The 23950-nt window shown below is 36.4% G+C and overlaps 1 protein-coding gene across 1 annotated transcript in view; it reads left to right on the forward strand.

Annotated features, from left to right (window-relative positions):
- The window catches only part of LOC123533163 (uncharacterized), a gene marked incomplete at its 3' end in the record, with an annotated part of 41781 nt that extends 20671 nt beyond the window's left edge, over positions 1-21110 (forward strand). Inside the window, exons 7-8 of the mRNA XM_053533243.1 lie at positions 2904-2956; positions 20151-21110. Of these exons, the coding sequence (XP_053389218.1) occupies positions 2904-2956; positions 20151-21110 (1013 nt within the window). The remainder of the gene's footprint in view (positions 1-2903; positions 2957-20150) is intronic.
- Positions 21111-23950: the final 2840 nt, after the last annotated feature.

Consider the following 23950-nt stretch of genomic DNA (forward strand, 5'->3'; position numbering starts at 1 on the left):
ACCAGGCAGGTAGGCAATCAGTAACCATTATATAACAAGCTTGCGGCTCATCAACCGGTCTCTATTCAGTAACAAGACCTGCTCTAACAGGGTTCGAACCTTCGACCTCCCTATTGCGGGGCAGGTACCTTATCCATTAGGCCACCGCATCTCGGTTTGTATGTGAGTTGATATCTCAGTACTAATAATGGGAATAGAGTGAAACATCACACACTTGCTAACTGTGATAATCAGACGTGCAAGACACAGGTTCAATAACTTTACTTTTACATTTTTACATAGTTATGCCCTTTTCTCAATATAGTAGTTTTCGTGTGTAGACTGGTACCTATTACTATTTAAGCAAACAAATTGCCCACTTTGTACTAGTTTATGCCATTGATTTAATTATTTTCCTTTTGTTTTGGGACAAGGCGTTTGACCAGTCGAACGTTGTTGTCTCCGACAACTCTTGTTACTTACTTCTAGTAAATCAGATCGTAGCGAAACTATTGTAAATAAATAAAAAATAAAGACAGCAGTTAAGGCGGTTAAATGTTGGGTCTCATGTAGTGTTTTTAACGAATCCACAGTTACTCATAATTTCTCCTAAACTTTCACAAGTGTGTAATTTAAATTAAGTTTTTTTACAGTCCATCACTGACCTCTCAGTCCGACTTTTTGACGAGTTAATTTCAAACGGAAATATTGATTTTGTCATGCAGTTACTTAAAGCGGCATGCCTCCAGATCGTTCAGTTACAAAAAACATATTTTTTTAGATATCTTGAAATAAATGCTATATTTAGTAAGAAGGCTTTGAAACTTAATTACTGAAAAAAATTATGTTACGGACACACATAAGAATTTGCTGTTTTTACGATGAAAATCGAAAGCGTTTGTCGCGCCTTTACTCCAGGTAAACTGTCTCGATTATAAATATCTATATTTTGAAGTCATTATTCACTACTTCATCTATAGCGCTATTGGTTACGACGACGGGAAAATGTCTTTATTGCCGCGGCGGTCCGTGGTTAGATTCCCGACGCGGTCATCTTTTTTCTTGATTTGGAACTTTTAAAATATTTTAGAAACAAAAATTCATATTCTAATGTTTATAATATGACCAAACTTCAATTTGAAAGAAATATTACTTTTTAACAAAATCTGGACGCATGCTGCTTTAACATCGTATTTATATAATTAGTAGAGTGTTTTTGTAAGGCAGCAACTTTCTTTTCAATATAAAACAGGTTCTAATCCCGTTCTGAAGTTTTATGCCCCCACCGCTGAGTGGAGGGAACATAATTATATAAATATGGTTTTGTCCGTGCGTTCGTCCGTCCGCCCGCGCGTCCGTCCGTCCGAACAAAGTTTGTGACGCGCCTAGCTCAAAAAGTTTTTGATATAAATTGATGACACCTTGCATGAGACTTTATCATGATACGAACTTGCGTGCCATCTATATTTTGTCTGGCTCCGCCTTCCCCTATTTTCAGATTTATGGCCCCTGAAATAGTCACAAATGCACATCTTCACCTTTTGACGCGCCTAGCTCAAAAAGTAGTTCATATAAATTGATGAAACCTTGCATGAGTCTTTATCATGATATGAAATTGCGCACCTTTTATTTTTCTTCTGGCTTTGCACCCTATTTCTAGAGTTATGGCCCCTGAAATAAGCAAAAATGCACATTTTCACATTATGACGCGTCTAGCTCAAAATGTTATTCATAAAAATTGATGACAACTTGCATGAGCCTTTATCATGATATAAACTTGCGCACCTCCTATTTTTTTCTTCTGGCTCCACCCCCTATTTCCAAATGCCCCCTGAAATAGTCAAGAATGCACATTGTTACCTAATGACGTGCCTAGCTATAAAACTGTTAGATTTAAGTTCATGAAATCTTGCATGAGTCTTTATCATGATGTGACCTTGCACACTTGGCATTCTTCTTGAGATTTTAGCGCTTGAAATAGCCAATATAGTGGATTATTGCCCCTTACTTGTGACAAATGTACCAGTGTGGGCACACCCTGTGTCCTACTGTGTCTAGTTTTGTTCTTTTCTTTTCGTTTTTATTAATCTTAATATATATATTTTTTTTTTAATTAACGAGGCGTTTTTTCTACCTCTTTTTTTAAATGAGAGGCTAAGTTAAGGCAACTTAAATGCGCTCTTAGTTTCTGTGCAAAAATGCATACACATACTGTCTGTGTTTTAATCGCCACTATAATTTTGTATCATCGGAGACAAATGTTAGCTGAGTTGACAATGGGGTTATTGTTATTCGATAATTGACTTTAGCTTTAAGTTAGTGTATTTCCATCCAGTGTTAGCATTTGTTAGCGCAACGTAAGGGGTTTCCGTATTAAACGCGCAAGGACTTAGTAAAATTTATTTTCGCCATAAACCTGAAGAAAATACAATTAGCAGCCGTCTGAAAATGTGTTAGTATAATGCCGGACTTCTTGTTGTTATATTTACATTTTTACAGCGATATTATACTTAAATTAAAAAAAATGCTTTTTATATATTTTCTTCGGACGGTAAAGGTCGCTGACTTCCATTGACTTGCCCCCAACACCAGTGCGGTTCCAAGCCTCGCTCAGGCTGTTAAATTCTTCGTGTGAGGAAGCCAGGCTTACGAAAGAATCGATGGTTCTACCCCAGGTGCCAGAAGTATATTATGCACGGAGAGGCACCTGGGGTCTTCTCCACCATCAAAAGCTGGAAAGTTGCTATATATTACATATAATTGTGTTTGACGTGAAATTCAACAATTTTTACATATTTTCCTTTTCACTTTGTTATTGATATAAATACAGTTACTTAATTACTTAAGTTCCCAGTCCCGATGCATGTCTTTACTCCACCTAGCGGGATTGTTTAAGTTAAACATTATGCTTAGCTTAATTTCAGGGATTCTGAAGGACTGCTTGAACAGAAAAGGACTCGATTACACATCTCAGAAGGTAAGAAATTACCTAAGTCAGCATACAGAACAGCAGTAAGAAGTATATTGGCAGATATAACCGGTGTTCATTGAGTCATTTGACCAATATGTATGCACCTCGAAAAGAGTTCGGGTGTTTTGGTGTAGTTGCAGCCTTGTCTGACGGCTACGTAATCTCTGTTTACAGTTTTAATGTATTTAACCGCAACTTACAGCCAAACATCATCATGAATTGAACTTGTGCATACTATAAAGAAATTAATGTAATTTACCCAGATAAGGAGTGAAGACCCTTTGAAAATTTGCAGAATGCTAATTTTGTCCTCCCATTTGTTTTAGGGTGTATGTGGGGGCACTTAGAGTTACCCTTGTCCGTTTGTCCGTCCGTCCATCTGAATTTGTGTCGTGCATATCTCAAAAAGTGCTTGGCCCAGAGTCATCAAACCTCACAGGATTGTTATTCAGCACGGGAAGCAGTGCACCATGGGTTTAAATTGTGATCTCACAAAACCCAGAGTTATGGCCCTTGACTTAGTAAAAATAGGCATAAAAAGGGCGTAAGTTTGTGTCGCATGTATCTGAAAAAGTATTTTAACCGATGTTATGAAACATTACAGGAATATTATTCAGCATGCGAAGTTATGCATCTGGGTTTTTGTTAGAGATATCACTCAGTCAGACAAGAGATATTGCCTTTGACAAGAAAAATATGCATAGAAGGCATAAAAGTCGTGTCGCACATACAAAAATGTATATCAAAAAGTTCATGACATAGGGTCATGAAACATCATATGAATATTATTCAGTATGTGAAGTTGTGCAAATGGGATTTGTTCTTGATTTGTTTCAGTCAGACAAGAATTATGGCCCTTGATTGTCACAATAATGCATAAATGAAGAATTGCACCGGGCGTTGTCTTTGCGATTTTACTCAGCAAAGCCAGAGTTATGGTCCTTCACTAAGAGAGAAACACATATATTTGTTAAAAGTTTGTGTTGCGAACATGAAAAATGTTAAACTAGTTATAATCTGATTTTCTGGATATCTACTACTACTGATTCAAAAGGATTTTGCCCAAACATACAGAAATGTATCGCTATGAAGTGACCTTTTTCATATTGTCAGGGAATATATGTACTATTCCAGGGTGAGAGGTTATGACCCTTTGATTCTAAAAATGCTATTTGTTTTCATAATTCAGCCAAAATAGTTTACAGAGTTATGTACTCTTGCCTATAGATGTGTATAGATGGACAATAAACAAGTGTTTAAAGTTTCAAAGCCACATGTTAAAAAGTTTTGACAAAACGTGGACTCACAAGTACGAAAATTTAACCAATTTCCAAGTCCAAAGAGGGCCATAATTCAACCACAATAGTTGACAGATTTATGTAATTTTGCCAATAGACGAGGATTATGATGATATGTAAGTGTTTAAAGTTTCAAAGCTATATGTTTTGACAAATTTTTGATTTGTATGAACACTGAACTGATTTCCAAGTCTTAAAAGGGCCATAGTTCAGCCAAAATACTCGATAGAATTTCGTACTCTTGCCTACCTATAGAAACGGTTATAGTAGTCAAGTGATGAAAGTTTCAAAGGCATATCTCAAACAGTTTTCACAAAATATGAACTAGTATGAAAAACTCATCCAAGATTTGTAAGTTAAAAGGGGGCCATGATTCAGACAGAATCCTTGATAAAAATATAATAAACTCGACATGATGATGGTACACCAGAGTTGGAAGTTTCAAAGCTTTGTCTCAAAAGGTTTTCTTAAAATGTAGACTGGTACGAAAACTTAACCAAGATGTGACGCCGCCGTCGACACACCGGCGCCGACGCCTTTGTTAGTAGGATAGCTCTACTTATTCTTCAAATAGTCGAGCTTAAAATGAAAGGCGATATTGTTACGGTGTCCCTGTGGCATACTGTGAGCTCGAAAAACGACACAGCGACATAGAAGTCGAAGCAACGAAAATATAATGGTGAAAAGTTGAAACCACGATGATGAAAAACACAAAACTACGATAGTGAAATGTCAACAACGAAACAACGATGACGAAAAGTCAAACTTTTCACCATGTGAGTTCGTTGTTTCGACTTTTCATCATCTTGGTTTCAATATTTCACCATCGTAGTATCAAGATTTCACCATCGTATTTTTTTTACTTTTCACCATCGTAGTTTCGAGTTTTCAGCATATTTTGATGGTCTTCCTAATGCCTATGCGCACAGGTCTTTTTACCATTACACGAGAATGAACATAATCATGTCGTTTGCTATTGTACATGTATGAATATACAATTGTTTAAGTAGATATTGCGATTTTCATGAATTGGAGACGGAATTGAACTATATAATACATGTATTTAAAATCACATTTTGCTTATCAGTGTTTTCTCTTTCAATGATATGAAAATGAGGACGATGCCTTTTCATCTGGTACGGATATACCGTCCGCTTAGCTCAATAGGAAGAACGTAGATCTACGGATCGCGGGGTAGTGAGTTCGATCCTCGGGCGGGGCTTATGTTCTCGGTGACGATTTGATAAAGGACATTCTGTCTGAAATCATTCGTCTTCCACCTCTGATTCATGTGGGGAAGTTGGCAGTTACTTCTGAGAACAGGTTTGTACTGATACAGAACCCAGGAACACTGGTCAGGTTAACTTCCCGCCGCTGTTGTAAAAAGGCCTTAAACCAAAACAAACAGACGCTGTAAAGACTAAAAGTTGAATAAGTTATAAAACACAAATAACATTATTTTTTTTGAAAGAACGTTAGCTTAACGGTATTATTACTATCATAATAATGCATTTTCTGACCTCTGTAGATGTGATAAAACATGTTAGTGTTTTTTTCTCAGTTTTCTGTTTGAGATCTATAATTTTTAGCCAAAAAGATGATCTGCTCGTTATACTGTAAATTACATGAATGATATTTATTTTCAGAAGTTTATTTGATCGACATGCTGACTTCACCTTTTCTTTCAATATTAGTATCGTTATCAATCGCGTTTACAATGTTGTGGCGAACCAAAATATTGCTAAAGTCCCAGTTGCGGGACATGAGCAGCTATGATTTGTTATTATGTCTTGGATACATTGAAGATACTAGGTGTATGTGTTATGTGGAAGATTGTAAAATTCTTTCAGGTTTGGGTCAGAAGGCCCCAAAGATGTTGTAAAGTTTATTTAGGGTTGACCGTCCAGCAGCTTCATCAGCTGGTGAAACAACAGTCGCAGGGTGGCACTATTCAGCAGATCATACACACATCTTAACCTACCATCATAGCCACAGTAACACAGAGCCAGGCCACGCCTCAGATGGTTACTAAGGTGATTCCTACCACAGCAACAGTACAAGCTCCACAGATTCAGCAGACTATACAAGGTGCAGCACAGATTGTTGGCAGTTCTGCATCTGTTTCCACGGTTCCCGTACCGTCCTCACTGATCTCGTCCGTCCTCAATGACTGCAAGTATTGTAAACCTGGAATTGTAACTGCGGTAGGGGCAGTAACGACTTACCGATACATCTAATATTGTCTATAACTCGGTCCAAGTTGACCAAAGTTCCACAAAACGTGGTTGTGACACCTGTCCAGTCTGTTCAGCATGTGACTGTGGCAGCTCAGGGACGATTACAGTTCAAACATCGATACAGGTGCAAACCCCAGTGCAGCAAGCACAGGCAGCTCATGTTACAGTGAGGGTAATCCACCTTCTGCATCGGTTACTCAGAGGACACCAGTTACATACACATCTACCTCACAAGCACAACCCCAGCCCGCAAACCAGGCATCACCGCAACAGCAGACTGTTACAATCATACTGCAAACATTATTTTATTTGTCAGCTAACAATTATGTGAATAAATAAAAGTCAAGTTCGAACAGTATTATAGCCAAGAAGGATGAGTATTCACACATTTTAGCCCAGCATCATAGGATGGTGGGCTATTCAAATCACTCTGCGTCCGTGATCCGTCGTCCTTCCGCCCGTCCGTCTTTCCGTCCGTCCGGTAACAATTTCTCGTTATCGCATCTCCTCAGAAACTACTAGGGGGATTTTGACTAAACTTTGTCAGAATGATGTATTGGTACACTAGTCCCCCTGAAAATCAGACTGGTTCAACAAATTTGAAAAACCTCTTATCCAAAACCACAGGGCCTAAGGCTTTGATATTTTGTATGTGACATCATATCGTGGTCCTCTACTAAGATTGTTCAAATTATCCCCCTAGGGTCAAATATGGCCCCGTCCCGGGGGTCACATGGTTTACATAGACTTATATAGGGAAAAACTTTGAAAATCTTCTTGTTCAAACCACAAAGCCAAGGGCTTTGATATTTGTAATGTAGCATCATCTAGTGGTTTTCTACCAAGGTTGTTCAAATTATCCCCCTAGGGTCAAATATGGCCCCGCCCCAGGGGTCACATGGTTCATATAGACTTATATAGGGAAAAACTTTTAAAATCTTCTTGTCCATAACCTATAACATTAAAATGTGGACCACATGTACAGTTTTGGGTGGCAAGATTAACCTTGACATGAGTTGACCTTGATCTTGGCCTAGTGACCTACTTTCACATTTCTGTAGCTTCAAACTTCAAATCTGGACCACATGCATAAGTTTGTGTACCGAAACAAACTTTGACCTTGACATTGACCTAGTGACCTACTTTCACATTATTTTTGAAGGTACAGAATTCAAATTTGGACCGCATGCATAGTCTTGTGTTCCGAAATGAAATTTGACCTTGATTTTGACCCAGTGACCTACTTTCACATTTCTCAAGCTACAGCCTTCATATTTGGATCACATGCATAGTTTTGTGTACCAAAATGAACTTTGACCTTGAGAGTGACCTAGTGACCTACTTTCACATTTCTGAAACTACTGGCTTCAAGTTTGAATCACATGCATAGTTTTGTGTTCTGAATTGAAATTTGACATTGATTTTTACGTAATAGCTACTTGCACATTTCTCAAGCTACAGCCTTCATATTTGAAGCACATGCATAGTTTTGCGGCCTCCATGACTGAGTGGTCAAGGTAACTGACGTTAAACAATTTACTCCACATCGATGTAGGTTAGGGTCTCGCTTGGAGTGTTAAATTGTTCATGTGAGTAAGCCTGTTGTTCCAAGTGCCTGTATGCGATAAAATATTGCATGCATGGGAACCTAGAGTCTTCGTCCACCATGAAAAGCTGGAAAGTCAGCCATTAGTACAAATGTAAGTTGTCAGAATATTGAATGTTGAAAAAACGCCAAATAACAACATTTTACACGTCTAATTTTTGGACTACCATTCGACTGATACTTGTTTTGGTGTGACGTTAAACCCAACAAAAACGATGCACTGACGCGAGTTTTTACTTTAGTTTCACTTAATATATGATTTTAGTTTCTCAACTATGAAGAATAGATAAGCTTGAATAATATGAAATAAAAGCCAACAGGGATGAGTGTTCACTCTTTTCCTGAAACAAGTTACTCTGCAAGATGCACTCTGCAAGATGCACTCTGCGCTGGAACAGTTTAGTCCAGTCCAATTTCACTCTTGCGACAGTAAATACCAACAACGGCAGATGCTAGTGCTGATATTTCAGCATTGACAATTTTTGTGTTTTGAACAGAAACTTGTCATTCTGTTTGATATTTAATATCACGTATATTTTACAATATAATATATTTTTGTGAAAGCAGTGACTGTGGTTTCGGCACAAGTTTTAATAACACTAAAGGTTACACTGTTTTAATTTATTCACTTGCAGTGCAGCAACAGCTGCTAGGTAAGACCGCCTTGACTCTGCAACAGTTCCACTTACAGCAACAGCAACAGCTGCAGCAGAAGTTGATCAACAGACATTGTAAACAAAAAGCTGCGCTACAACAACAAGCTGCGCTACAACAACAAGCTGCGCTGCAGCAACAACAGCAGCAGCAGCAGTTACGTACCATGCAGAAACTCACTATAGTAAGTTGTAGAATATTGTCAAGGATCGGCCTTAGTGACTAGGCCAGTATTAGTTGCAAACAGTATTCGTTTCGTTTGGGGGAAAAGCTCTTTTGGCTACAAGTTACATTTATACAGCTGTCTGGGATGCAGTTTTTTTTATCAACAAATTTAATAAATTTGATATGGAAAGATACAAATGTAATATTCTTTTTATCACATATAAGCTTTTCCACATATACAACACATAAGAAACATCAAAATGTCTTCTTTCTTAACCTATTACAGACCAACATTGTCTATATTTAAAGTACGGAGCTTTATTACACTGTTGTGATAGCAAAATTATGTAATGGCTTTATTTTACTCCTCAGAAATCAAACGTTATAAATAATGGTATGATGCACACAATTTAATCAGTTACTAGTATTAAGTTCGTCCTTTTCAAATACCAATATTTTTCTGTGTTACAGCCTGATCCCCTAGGACACCAGCCGTTTAGGCAGGATTTTCATCAAATTTGGTTTAAATGATCACCTCATCAACATCTTTTGAGTCAGCTATGTCAACTCAAGGTCAAGGTCACACCTCAAGGTCAAAGGTTTGAGCTCTGTATCTCCTAAACCCCTCGAAGGATTTTCATGAAACTTGGGTCAAATAACCACCTCATCAAGACGATGTGCATATTTCATGAGTCAGCCATGTCAGTTCAAGGTCATGGTCACATCTTAAGGTCAAATGTTTACCCTTTCACTATCCATAACAGTGGCGGGTGATATAGCTATCTTTCAGACTGCCTTGTTTATTGCTACAAATAATTAGGTTCTGCCTTTGTTGACAGTGCATGATATGCTTTACACAGGATATTAAGACCCATCTTGGCTTTGAATCTTACTTGGGGCATAGAATTCTTCATGTTAGGAAGCCATCCAGCTGGTTTACGGAAGGTTGATGGTTCTACCTAGGTGCCCGCCTGATATGAAATAATGCCTGGAGTGGCACCTGGTGTCTTCCTACACCATGAAAAGCTGGAAAGGCGCCACATGACCAATAATTGTGTCAGATTGACAGCAAACCCAACAACAGAACCAAAACAAGAGGGTCCTGAAGGCCCTGTATCGCTCATCGGACCTATGGACCTAAAGATCAGATCATCAAGATTAACATTCTGACCAAGTTTCATTAATATGGTCATAAATGTGTCCTCTAAAGTGTTAACTAGCTTTCCATTTAATTTGACCCAGTGACCTAGTTTTTTTACCAACATGACCCAGATTCGAACTTAACCTAAAGATCATAAAGATCAACATTCTAACCAAGTTTTATGAAGATATAATCATAAATGTGGCCTCTAGATTGTTAACAAACTTTAATTTTGATTTGACCTGGTGACCTAGTTTTTGACTCCACTTGACCCAGATTGTAACATGACCTTTAGATCATTAAGATATATCTCAGTTATTACGAAATGCATTTGTTTCGAACTTTATCTGTACCTCTCTTATTATTTGATATCTATTTAACACAGACTCAAGCTACTGTGCAATATTCATCTACCACTGGAGTCATTAAACACTCCAGTAACAGTTCTTGATAGATTTAAATGTTTTTGGTACACAGGTGTGACATCATAAAGTTCAGGTAAAGTTCGACTTTGTCTACAAACACCAATTTTATATGTAGTTATGGCCCCTTTCCAACTTACTTTACTTACTTATTTGTCAAACTCATGGTTGCTGGACACAAACTCACGAAAGGCTTGACATATTTCGATAAATTTTGGTACACAGGTGTAACATCATAAAATACAGGTCAAGTTCGATTTAAACTGCACCTTCTTCTGGCTATGTATTTCTTATAGTTGCCATTCTTCTGTGACAAGACCGTATTGTGGGAGTATTCGTCACTCCTGTGACAATTCTAGTTTGACATGGTGATCTAGTTTTTTTTATCCCACTTGATCCAGATTCGAACATGACCTAGAGGTCATTAAGACAAACAATCTAGTTAAGTTTCAAAGAGATATAGCCAGGAATGGGGCCTCTAGAGTGTTAACAAGCTTTTCCTTTTATTTGACCTGGTGATTTAGTTTTTGTCCTCAGCTGATCTAATAGCGAACTCCAAGATTTTATTTAGGGTAACATTCTGACAAAGTTTCATTAAGAAAAAAAAATTGTGACCTCTAGAATGTTAACAAGCTTTTCCTTTGATTTGACCTATTGACCTAGTTTTTGACCCCACCTGACCCAGTTTGGAATTCACCTTAAGATCCTAAAGATTAACATTCTGACCAAGTTTTATAAATGTGGCCTCTAGAGTGTTAACTAGCTTTTCCTTTGACCTGGTGACCTAGTTTCTGACTCCACATGACCCAGATTCGAACTTGACCTTAAAATCATCAAGGTTAACTTTCTGACCAAGATTCATGAAGATATAATTATAATTGTGGCCCCTGGAGTTTTAACAAATTTTTCCTTTAATTTTTTGACCTGATGATCTAGTTTTTAACCACCTTAACCCAGATTTGATCTTATTTCTATAGATAATCAAGATTAACATTCTGGCCAAGTTGCATTAAGATATGGTCATAAATGTGACCTCTAGAATGTTAACTAGCTTTTCCTTTGATTTGACCTGGTTACCTAGTTTTTGACCTGACCCAGATTTAAACTCGACCTAAAGATCATTAAGATTAATATTCTGAAATAATTAATACATGATCATAAATGTAGCCTCTAGAGTGTTAACTAACTTTTCTTTTGATTTGACCTGGTGACCTAGTTTTTAACCCCAGATAACCCAGATTCAAACTTACCTTAAAACTATCAAGATTAACATTCTGACTAAGTTTCATAAAGATAGTCATAAATATGGCCTCTACAGTGTTAAGAAGCTTTTCCTTTTATTTGACCTGGTGCCCTAGTTTTTAACCCTAGATGACCCAATATCAAACTAATCCAAGATTTTTTTGAAGGTAACATTCTGACCAAGTTTAATCAAGATTGGGCCAAAAGTGTGACCTCTAGAGTGTTAATAAGCTTTTCCTTTGATTTGACCTAGTGACCTAGTTTTTGACCCTAGATGACCTAATATCAAAGTCGTCCAAGATTTTATTAAGGGTAAGATTCTGATTAAGTTTCATTAAGATTGGGCTTAAATTGTGACCTCTAGAGTGTTAACAGTCAAATTGTTGACGACGGACGACGGACACAGAGCGATCACAAAAGCTCACCTTGAGCACTTTGTACTCAGGTGAGATAAAAACTACTGTTTATAACCACAAAAAAAATTCTGTTCTGTGTTCTCTTGTTTTCTATGCTTGTGTTAGTAAACAAGGAAAACATGTAGCAGTGTACTACAGGTTATGTGAAGTAGTTTCTTTTTCGTAGCGTTTGGTTCAACATAGAATAAAACATTTTTTTCAGGGTGGACGGTCAAAGGAATCTGCAGGAACGCCACAATTGACCCATAATGAATTTATTTATCCAATGTAAGTATAAACATTTTTGAGGAGCGTATTTTACAAATATATGTACTACAATGCAACTTTTTCGTAATTTTCGCCGAAAAGCGATTTCGATGGAAAATAATTTTATTACTTGACTTTTTTTCTGTATGTATATAGAACTTATCTGTAGCTAATAATTACCTATTACTAGAATTTTTTCTTTATTTTTCTCGCCATATATACAATACTAGAGCAAACTTGAGGTTTGGCAGCCATTTTAAATAGTTACAACCTCCTTTCCAGGCTTAAATGAAGCATGATACATCCAACTACAACAATGCCGAGTTTCATACTTTTATCTGGAAGTACACTCTTGTTTCACAAAATTCGTGCACTACTAAGACGAGTTTATTGAGATAGAAAAACTGGAAAAAAGAACTAAACTGTTTTTATATATACATGAAATTATTATATGTTCGGTAGCCAGACTAAATGTCCGTCTACTTATGGGAATTGATTGAAACTTTTGTGATTTTATGTCATGCAATTCATAGGTTCTATAAATCTTCTTTGCTTTTTTTTCACAACGTCATTGTAATATAGCAGTTTTAAATGTCTGTAAAAAGCAAAAAGGTAAAATGTTTGTTTATAATAGTGTCACCCCTACTAAAAGTATCAGCAATATTGGCTTATGAGACACATTCATACATTGAACAACATTAGTTCCCGATTCCTAGTTTTAATGCCAGGAACCAGGCAGGTAGGTAATACGCAACCATTATTTACTTCGGTTGCGGCCTATAAACCGGTCTCTCTTCAGTAACAAAACCATCCTCTGACAGGGCTCGAACATTCAAACCCCTCTGATTGCGGGGCAGGTGCCTTATCCATTAAGCTACCGCATCTATAATCTGATATCTTTATTTTGTGACAATGTGAACGGTTTGATGCTATATTTTAACTTTAACTTAGTAACTTTAATGAGCGGCGATCGGAAAAGTTTACAATTTTCACACAGTATACTCAAGTGTACACTTAGTACTTACTTCTAGTAAATCAGATCGTAGCTAAATTATCGTGAATGTATAAAAAATGAAGACATCAGTTGAGGCGGTGAAATGTTTGATCTCATGCAGTATTTTTCACGAATCCAGTTACTCGTAATTTCTCCTATACTTAACTTGCACAAGTGTGTAGTTAAAATCAAGTTTTTGTTTTTACAGTACGTCACTGACCTCTCAGTCTGACTTGTTGACGGGTTTATTTCAAACGGGAAGACAGATATTCGGATTGACTTTATGATTCAATTACAAAACACTCTAATTATTTAATTTGTAGAGTGCTTTTGTGTGACAGCGGAAAGCTTTCTTTTCAATATAAAACAAGTTGTTTTGTTCTTCATTAATTATTTTTTCATTAATCTAAATATATATATAATCTTAATTTACAATGTGTTTTTTTACCTCTTTTTTTTAAATGAGAGGCTAAGTTAAGGCGACTTCAATGTGCTCTTATTTTCTGTGCAAAAATGCATTCACATATTGTCTGAGTTTTAATCGCCACTATGATTTTACATTTACATCAACTAAGACAAATTTCGCTGACATGACCATAGAATTATTGTAATTCAATAAATGATTTTAGCTTAGAATTAATACGCAATGACCATATGAATATTTCCATCCAGTTTTAGCTTTTGTTGGTGCAAACTTAGTGGTTTCCATATTAAATGTGCGAGTATGTTTGCCCAAATCCTGTAGGAAATCCAATTAACAGCCGTCTGAAAACATGTTAGTATAAAGTCGGACTTCTATTATACTTACATTCTTCCAGCGATGCGCTTTATACTTAAATTAAAAAGTGCTTTTTATATATTTTCTTCTGGCCTCCATGGCCGACTGGTAAAGGTCGCTGACTTCCAATGACTTGCTCCGCACCAATTTGGTTTCGAGCCTCGCTCAGGCTTTCGAAAGGATGGATGGTTCCACCTAGGTGCCAGAAGGTGATTAATGCACAGAAAAGCACCTGGGATCTTCTCTATTATCAAAAACTTGAAAGTAAACTGTTGCTGCATGAAATTCAACAATTTTCACATATTTTCTTTTTCACTTCGTTGGTAATATAAACACTTTTGTATACTTTTTTGTGGCGAATGACTTAAGTCCTCAGTTTCGATGTATGGCAGGATTGTTTAAATTAAAGATATGCGTAACTTAATTTCAGGGATTCTGAAGGATTGCTTGAACAGAAAAGGGCTCGATTACACACCCCCTCAGAAGGTAAGAAATCACCTAAATCAGCACACAGAACAGCAATAAGAAGTATTGTAGCAGATATAGGCGGTGTTTATTAAGTTATTGACCAATGTATGCAAATTTCGGGGGTTGTGGTATAGTTGCAGCCATGTCTGGCCGTCTCATAATCTTTGTTTACAGTTTCAATGCATTTAACTGAAACTTGCAGTCAAACATCAACATGAAGTGAACTTGTGCATACTGTCAAGGAATGCTGTACTTTACCCAGTTTAGTAGTTACAGAATGCTTTTTTTTGTGCAAATGTTGAGCTTCTGTGACCGCTAGTAGAGATAGACCCTAAACTTTTCATTGATAGTAATACATTAAATAATGTCTAGAAATCGATTTCCAAGTCCTTGAAATAACCAAACATGATTTCACAAATGTGAAGTTTATGATAGTTTTGTTAATATCAATAACAGAAGTTTTAATTTTTAATTTGAAGTTGTGATCCACGAAGAATAACAACTCTTGCCTTGGGCTAGTACTTATAAGCAGAGATATCTATTAGTTTACTTCCCTTGCAATTACACAATTGAGTGGAAAATGAAAACTGTTTTAGACACAATATCATACATTTTTGCACAAAAAAAACATTTAGGATTTATTAATTTGTGTTTGATTTACCCCTCAAAACATGGTTCTTATGATTCTGTCAACTTATATATGGTAAAAAATTAACTTTTAACAAGCCAATAATAAAATGAAGTACCAGTAAGTAAATAATAGTGCAGATAATACAGTTTTGCTTGTATCAAAATGTCACAATAGAAGCACTTTTGTAATACAGAACACCTGGTAGGATTAGTAAAGGTGCAATTATATTGATCTCTATTTCCTATGCCTACCGCTAGATGTCCGTCGTCTGTCGTGCGTCGTCCTTCGTGCGTACGTCAACAATTTCAAAAAAAATCCTCTTCAAAACCACTTGGCAAATTTACACCAAAATTTACAGAATCCTTGGGTTGCCTCCTTTCAAAGTTGTTCAAACAATTGAATTACAAACAAATCTATGTCTCCCGAGAGGGGCCTTTTTCACCTCAAGGGTATAATTTGAATAATCTTGGTAGAGGACCACTAGGTCATGCAACATAACAAATATCAAAAGCCTAGACCTTGCAGTTTCAGACAAGAAAAAATTTAAACTTTTTCCTTATATAAGTCTATGTAAAACATGGGACCCCCGGGGCGGGGCATCTTTTCACACCAGGGTAAAAATTTGAATAATCTTGATAGAGGATCACAAGGCAAGGCTACAAACCAAATATCTGCAAGGCCTAGGCTTTTGATATCTAGTATGTTGCATTGCCCAGTTGAACTCTGCCAAAATTGTTCGAATTATGCCCCTGGGGTGTAAAGAGGCCATATCCTAGGGGACCCAAGTCGGAAAGTTCAAGGCGTTAGCCTTTGATATTTGGTATGTGGCATTGCCTAGGGGTCCTCTAACAAGATCATGCAAATTATGCCCCTGGGGTAAAAAGAGGCCACGCCGCACCGGGTTCATAGAGCAAAAAGGCCTATAACTCGGCAATGCTTGAGCCTAGGACTCACAAACTAATAGAGAGGTTGACACAGAGCTTAGATATTTTACATGTTGGATTGTCTAGTGGTCGTTTAGGAGCCCCCTTTCAGAGCTTCTTATTTGTCATAATTTCTGATTGGTCAACCATTTTATTTAATTTTAAATCTATTGGTCTTTTTGTCATGGTTGATAATAGGCTTATTTCTGTATATTATATTTTAATCTGGTCAATTTTCTTCAGTTAGATCATGTTGGAATTAATTTGTCTAAACCCAAACAGCCATTCCTTGATATTATCATTAATGTGTATAAAAAACGGTCATTTGTTTTTTGCCATCATCAATAATTGTCATTTTTTGTATAAAATAATCTTTTTATGCCATTCTTTGATTTTTTTCAAAAGGATTTATAAGTTCTAATTTTCAAAAATACAAATTAGTGATAATGAATGGGTAAAATTTGTATGTTTAGCAGGAATTTGACCTTTTGACATATTTTTTCTCCCTTTAAATGTTTTACAATTCATGAAAGGTAGTTGCAATAATTCTACAAAACAATGCATGCCAGCAGTTTATTTCATCAAAAATGAATGAAGAAAACCTTATTTATTTAAAAAAGCACCTTTTTCATTTTATGGTGGCCATCTTGGACGCCATCTTGGATTTCTCAGCTCGCCACCATTTATGCCAATTTATGCCGGCACTTTCAGAATCTACAAACTTTTACGAACATTTCGGTATAGAACATGCCTTGTTAAAAATTGGGTCCGGGTTACCCCTAGAAATAGTGGACTTTCTTGGCCGAAGTCACCCTACCATAACTATATGCGGACGTCGTCAAAACAGCGGCCTGTTACATGTATTACAAAGAAGCGTTGACGTAATTTTCGCACCTTTCCTTTTGCTGTTCATACGAAATGAACGTCATAATTTTCAAAGGTATGAATTGGGCGATTGTAAATTTTATTACCTGGCATTAATAATCCCCATAATGAGTCAATGACACAAAAGGTCAACAGGGCTTTTCCCCTGTCAGGTCAACTCTGTAACTCAACAATCTATAAAGGGATTTTAATATTACTTGGCATAAAAGATTCCCATAATCAGACGATGTTTCATGGGCAACATCCAGAACCCTACCTATAAAGGTCAAGGTCACACTTGGAGATCAAAAGTCAGTAGGGTTTTTTGCTGTCCGGTTCATAACTTTGTCATTCAAAACAGGATTTGAATATTAGTTGGCACAAATATTCCCCTGGATGAGATGACGCGTCATGCGCAAAACTTGGACCCTCAAAGGTCAAGGTCACATCATGGGTCAAACGTAAACAGGGCTGTAAAATAATTTGATATAAGCTCATGTGTTATATGGACCCAATTAAATATATTTGTGGATTTATTTAGTTCAGAATTACTTCCCTTTAATAAGATGATATTTTTTCTCATAATTTTCCCGCCAATATCAAAGTGAAATGTTCTCAAAATTGAAACTAGTATTGTTTATCTTTATAAATGTAATAAACAACAAACAGTTGTAGATTTTTGTGTAAGCAAATTTTAATCTAAACGTTTTGTTATAACATACCGGTATTGTATATATAGTACTACATTGTTCATATATCATCGACAGATATCAGATCACTATGTTATAATGCAGTAGAGAAAAAAGGTAGGGGACTTTGTATTGCATGGCATTACTTCATTCACTTGTTTTCAGTGCAGTTGTAAAAATCATACAGGAATTAACGATCCAAAGATACATCCAATAAAAATTATTCGCATGTTATGTACGACGCATTTACGAAAAAGTACCTGATATCCTAACAACAAATAAATACTACAAATTTCCGTTCTAAAAGAGTGATTTAAATATCAGGTTAAACTTGAATTGCTTTTTCAATAACAACTACAATAGAATAAATTCATACATGAACAAAAGAACATAATAAAGTATTATGGATTTCAAAAATATTGTTTTCGTACCGATATCCAGTCTAAATTTAGAGGGCAGGGGCTAATTAATTTGAACATTTTGTAAAAGGTGCCTTGATATATACAAATGCGACAAAAATAATAAAAATACAATTCTGAGAATGTTTATGGGAAGTAGAGCGAGTTCATTGCATTTCTAGACTGACAATTTAGTAGTTTTACGATGAAAGTGACTTGAATATCGGTTTCAGGGCACTAAATAGTGAGTCTGAAATGGCCAAAGTTGCACACCTAGAGACACCTTTACATTATAACCTGCAAATTATTGACCTAATGTATGTTTTTATAGAACGAGGTCGTGTTGAAAAAATTGTCGCACAATCTGTTAACGTTTTTAGCAAATTTGTGCTGAATCCAGGTGGATTGATGACCGTTCAAGTTTTGGTTGATTTTCGACATTTAAGGATAACTTTTAGACCGTGCCACATTTACAGAGCTAGAAAATTCGATCCAAGCGTTACTTTATTTTGCAAAACAGGACTCCTTTGTCAAATAAACATCATAAAAACCAACTGGATATAAATGCATTTAAAATACATTTACTCCTATATTCAGAAAACGTACCCGGGCCACAGTACGAAACTGTTCTTTGCCGTCACAATACGAATTTGTCACTTGGCGCAGTCACGCGAAATCAGTTATGTTATATGTTAACACAGAACCAGCCGTTCTCACAAGTTTTTTATAAACCTGTTTCTTAATACACACTGTATTAATTATCAGTTTTTATTATTTAATTCATCACTGAAATATGTCCTGTTGAATATCCACTCCTCCCGTATCTTTCGTTTGAAACTACTTGACAAAACTATTGAAACATTACCCCATAATGTTAGGATCATTCAGAATGAATTTGGGCCATCAACTTCCGAAATAATTACATTGAACTCACATAAATAATCATACGTAAAAACTGTAACAACAGCTCTAATGCAAAAATCTTTGCAGTTAAGCTAAAATGTAGACGAAAGACTTTATATAATCTGTATTCACTTAATGATATCGTAAAGAGTGGTAAATTTATTGACATACAGAATTGCAGTTGATAAAAAAATCACAGACACTTGGGGTTCGGACCCCCTCCCACCCCATTCTCCTCCGCCCCTGGTTAAGTTTAGGCAATATTTTTTTTTTGCATTTTAACATGTATTGAGGATAGGTGACGATCATAAAACGCGTTTTGTAACATTTGAATGTGTTTTTAAAAATGTATTTTTTACCATCAATGCTCTCAATATCACAAGATTTGAATCATCGCAAGAACAATGGGAACACTTGCTTACGCTGGACATATCTTCTGTCAAACCGCGTGTAACACTTGCTGATGCGATAATCCGGTATAATGTAGTCGTAACGGTATAAATTTTGGTACCCGGCAACGATATGCGCAGTTCAAAGCAGGGATCAATTCGCAAGGAAGTGGTTCATAAAATTTCGATGGATTGATTTATAACATTTATTGATTTCTCGTCGGAATACAAATGACAGTTGTCGGGACCGGTGTCATTTGACAGAATGGTAACAGACCCGTCGATTGATACCAGTGATTCATTGGTAGGGGTTCATTTAAAAGTTTAATTGGCTATTGTTTTCCTAGTGTTCGTGTGATGTTTCAAATCTTGTGATATTGAGAGCATTCATGGTAAAAAAGTACATTTGTCAAAAACACGCTGAATTGTTACAAAATGCGTTTTATGGTCGTCACCTATGTCAATACATGGTAAAATGCTAAAAAATATTAGCTAAACTTAACCAGGGGCAGAGGAGAATGGGGTTGATGGGGGTCCGAACCCCAAGTGTCTGTGGAAAAAAATCACATTACATACAGAGTTATATACGTAAGATTTCTGACAAAATCGCCGTCGGCGTAAGTGTTTGTAAATAAAATAATCTTATATGAAGTATTTAACATAGTTTTAATATGCTAAAGGTATTTCGAGAATAATCTATCTAGATTTGTCTGGCATCTTTATATTCATCTTCTAGGCAAAGAGAAGGATCAAACATTTCGGTGTTCGAAAATGAGGGACATCGAACAGTTATGGTCTGCTGGCATTGAAACGAGATCTTTGCTATTGAAAGAGTGTGAAAGAATATGCACATTCATCAAAAATAAATCAGATAGAATTCTATACGTTTGGCCAGCGTATGACACCAGTGAGGAAGAAGAAGTGGTATTTGTCGTTGTCGCTACCGGAGATGTAAAGGTTGATGTTGGCTACAGAACGTACATAAGAACTGTGGATCATTATAACGAAGAGGGGAAATATGTGATGCATAGTCGTAAAAGCGCAGAAAATAGGCTGTCAGCTAGTCAGTCAGAGAAAATACGTAATGTAATAGACCTATATGCGGACACCCTCATGCAAAATCATAGGTATATTTCTGTTATAACAGGAGGCGGAGTTCGATCAGTAGGTTTTGCAACTGGAAATGAAGAGATAATCCCTGAAGCTTGCGTAGTGGTATATGTCCTAATAAAAGGCAAAATCCCCTTAGATGAGGAAAAGATTCCTAAAACTCTGGACGGCATACCGGTAGACATCAGAGAAGGAGGCTTTCAAACTAGTGTTTTGACAGCGTCCGACTTCCATACGAATGTGCGAATGGGCTGTCAGATTACGTCTTCTGTCAAACCGGATGTTTACGGAACAATAGGTGGTTTCATAGAACATCCAGAATATGGACTTTGTGGTATAACATGTGCCCACGTTCTCATGAATGAGCAATACATGCACAATCTTAGACAGCAAAACAAATCAGTTGAGAACGAAATTGTCTATCAGCCGGACAATAAACATGAAAAACGTAGGCTGGGACCAATCAAGGAAGTTGCATACAAAGCTGGTGGTAGCGGTGTACCTGGAATCGATCTGGCTGTTTTCCAGATTGACTCTAGGCCACCCGAATGTGGAAATTTTCCAGGAACATCAAACGCCGAGACAAGTAAGTACTATTGCGGTGTTGGCACAATCATCTCTGTAAGTATAATGTAAAAGTTTATTTATTATAATGTCACTCCAACTTAAATGACCTTTTATTTTGGCTAACGGGACACCTTTTAAACAGCATTTATTTCCGATCCCTACTTTATACCTAATGTCTAGCAACAGGCAGGTAATCAGTCGGTTACTATTATTTACTTAACTAGCATCTCATCAATACGTCTCTCTTCAGTAACAAAATTCCTCTCTGGTGGGACTCGAACCTTCAACCTCGATATCATTGCCTTTGTATAATGCAAATATGCATAAACAGGAAGTTCAGTAGCGTTATTTTTGTTGGGCTAAATGTTACAAAAATATAGGTGCAACATCGGGCATGTTTTAGGCACGGGCAGGCACCTAGGTAACCACCAAGTCTGCAGGATGGCTTCCTCACATTGAAAAATCTATACCCAAAAAAGAGGTATCGAAACAATATCGTCGATGGGTCAGTGGTTTGTAGTCAGCGATCTTAAACCCCCAACTGTCATGTAAAAGGCACTTAGGCAGGTTTTTATCAGGGTGAGCTATTGTGATCGCTACCGTCCGGCGTCCGTCCGTCTGTTTACACTTTTCTTCGAACAAAATCTCCTCTAAAACAATTTGGTGGAAGTTGATGAATCTTGGCCTGGATGATTACTGGGTGGTCCTCTTTCAAACGGTTCCGCTCGATTTCACATAGGGGCCAATAGAGCAAAAAATAGAAAAATCTTCTAACAACATATTCCCTTAAACAACTGATCCAATTGCAAAATTGTTTCGCACAAATGGTCCATGTGTAACACTCTTTCAAGATTGCTCTATATGTATATAGTGGAAACTTTAAAAGTCTTCTTGTATGAAACTGCTGTCCTTAAACATTTGCCAAGATTGTTCAGATTATTACGATTCGTAGAAAAACATGGTCGCAAGGGGGCGTGGTCTCATTTCCCTATATTTATATAGTGAAAACTTTAAAATATATTCTTAATACTAAATTGTTGCCCCAATTTGGAAATAATTGTACACAAATGGCCCTTATGTAACCCTTTGCCAAGGTTGACCAGATTTTTACGATTTATCAAACAACATGGTAACCAGAGGACGCGGTCTCTTTTCCCTTTATGTATATAGTGGAATTTTTAAAAAATCTTCTTGTATGAATCTGCAGGTCTTGTTTTAAAATAAATTCCCACAAATGGTCCTTGTGTGATTATCTACCAAAATGATTCAAATTATTCCGATTCCTCAAAAACATGGCCGCCAGAGGGCGTGGTCTATTTTCCCTAAATGTATTTAGTGGAAAATTAAAAAATCTTCATGTTAGGTATTGTCATATCACATCATTTCCACAATGTCTTGCCCAACCTCAACACACCCTCCCCTTACAAAACAACAACAAAAAACCACACACACAATCATACACATTACCTGCCTTTATTTATTTAGTAGAACCTTTTAACTGTTCAGGCATATTTTATCAAGCTGATGCTAGAGGGTGGCAGGGGTGTTTCACATTTTTTTACTTGTCATGGACAAACTCAATCTAGCTGGTGCTAGAGGACGGCAGGTGTGTTTCACATTTCTTTACTTGTCATGGACAAACGCAGTCTAACTAATTCCTTTTATTTTACTTAGTTAAGTACTATGCTTCAAAAGGACCTTCTTAAAAGTTTTAATAACGAACCATTTACACATATACTACAGGCTGTTGTAGAAGGCAAAAATAAACAACTGGAAAAATTGCCACGGAAGTTGATACAATAACTAATCATAATAGTTAAGTTTTGATATTCCTCGTCATAGAAGTGTTCTGAAATTGCTATTGAACTAAAACAAAACACACAAATCTGAATAACGATAGTAACATTTAGTACAATATTCCCGTAGCTGATTATAATGGTAGTCTTGCTAAAGCAGATTAATTTGTAATTTATTGACGACGTTCATTGAAGTCTCCAGGATAGCTCATGCAATTTTGATTTATTGAGAACCATATATTTGTTAACAGTTAAAGGGGGACATCCTCATCTAAGGAGAGAAGTATACACAACACTAAAGTAAATGTGTGTAGTTAAATCATTTTTAAATATGGAGGTATGTCAATTCAAGGCGATGAAGTAGTATCCGAATGGTAAGTTTTATTTAACTGCACCTCCCCGGCATAAAAAAGAAATGACTAAACGAGCAACACTTGATTATCCATACTTGGAAATACCACCCAGATTGCATGCATTCTTTTTAATACAGTAATTACATTTGGCTGTGTGTAAGTGTATACAATATATATAAAAAATCTTCTAATTGTTAGGCACAAGAAGTTCCCGAGAAAATACTAGTTACCTGTCAGGAAACTGCATTCTCTTACGGGACATAAATGTTTTCAATAAAAATGAGAAGGTTTTTCAAAATGCGTCACATTTTCACGTGATAAATGATAAAAATAATACAAGCATTAAAAGCTTTCTTCTAATTTGATTCACGAAATATAGTTTACTCCTAGGCAAAAATTCATTTAATTATAGCATTTAGTTTTTAATTTATTAGATTTTGCTGTAAGTGGTACTTTATAAAAGAAATAATTTGTATCAACTTAAGAAACCTTGCTATTGTTATTTTTTTCTAGCATTTCATCAGTCTTTTTACAAACCGCAAAGGTGTAAACCAAAGTTTGCATATCATTGTCGCAATATATTTTCACGGGGGATCAGATAGCAGTTAGACATGAAGTAATACGATTAAATAAAATTAGTGGTGGTATAAGAGGTTAAATTGGCAATGAAACGAGCTATATGTGAATGTTGATGCAATAAGGTAAGGAAT

This window comes from Mercenaria mercenaria, unplaced genomic scaffold (genome assembly GCF_021730395.1).
Source record: "Mercenaria mercenaria strain notata unplaced genomic scaffold, MADL_Memer_1 contig_2161, whole genome shotgun sequence".
NCBI lineage: Eukaryota > Metazoa > Mollusca > Bivalvia > Venerida > Veneridae > Mercenaria > Mercenaria mercenaria.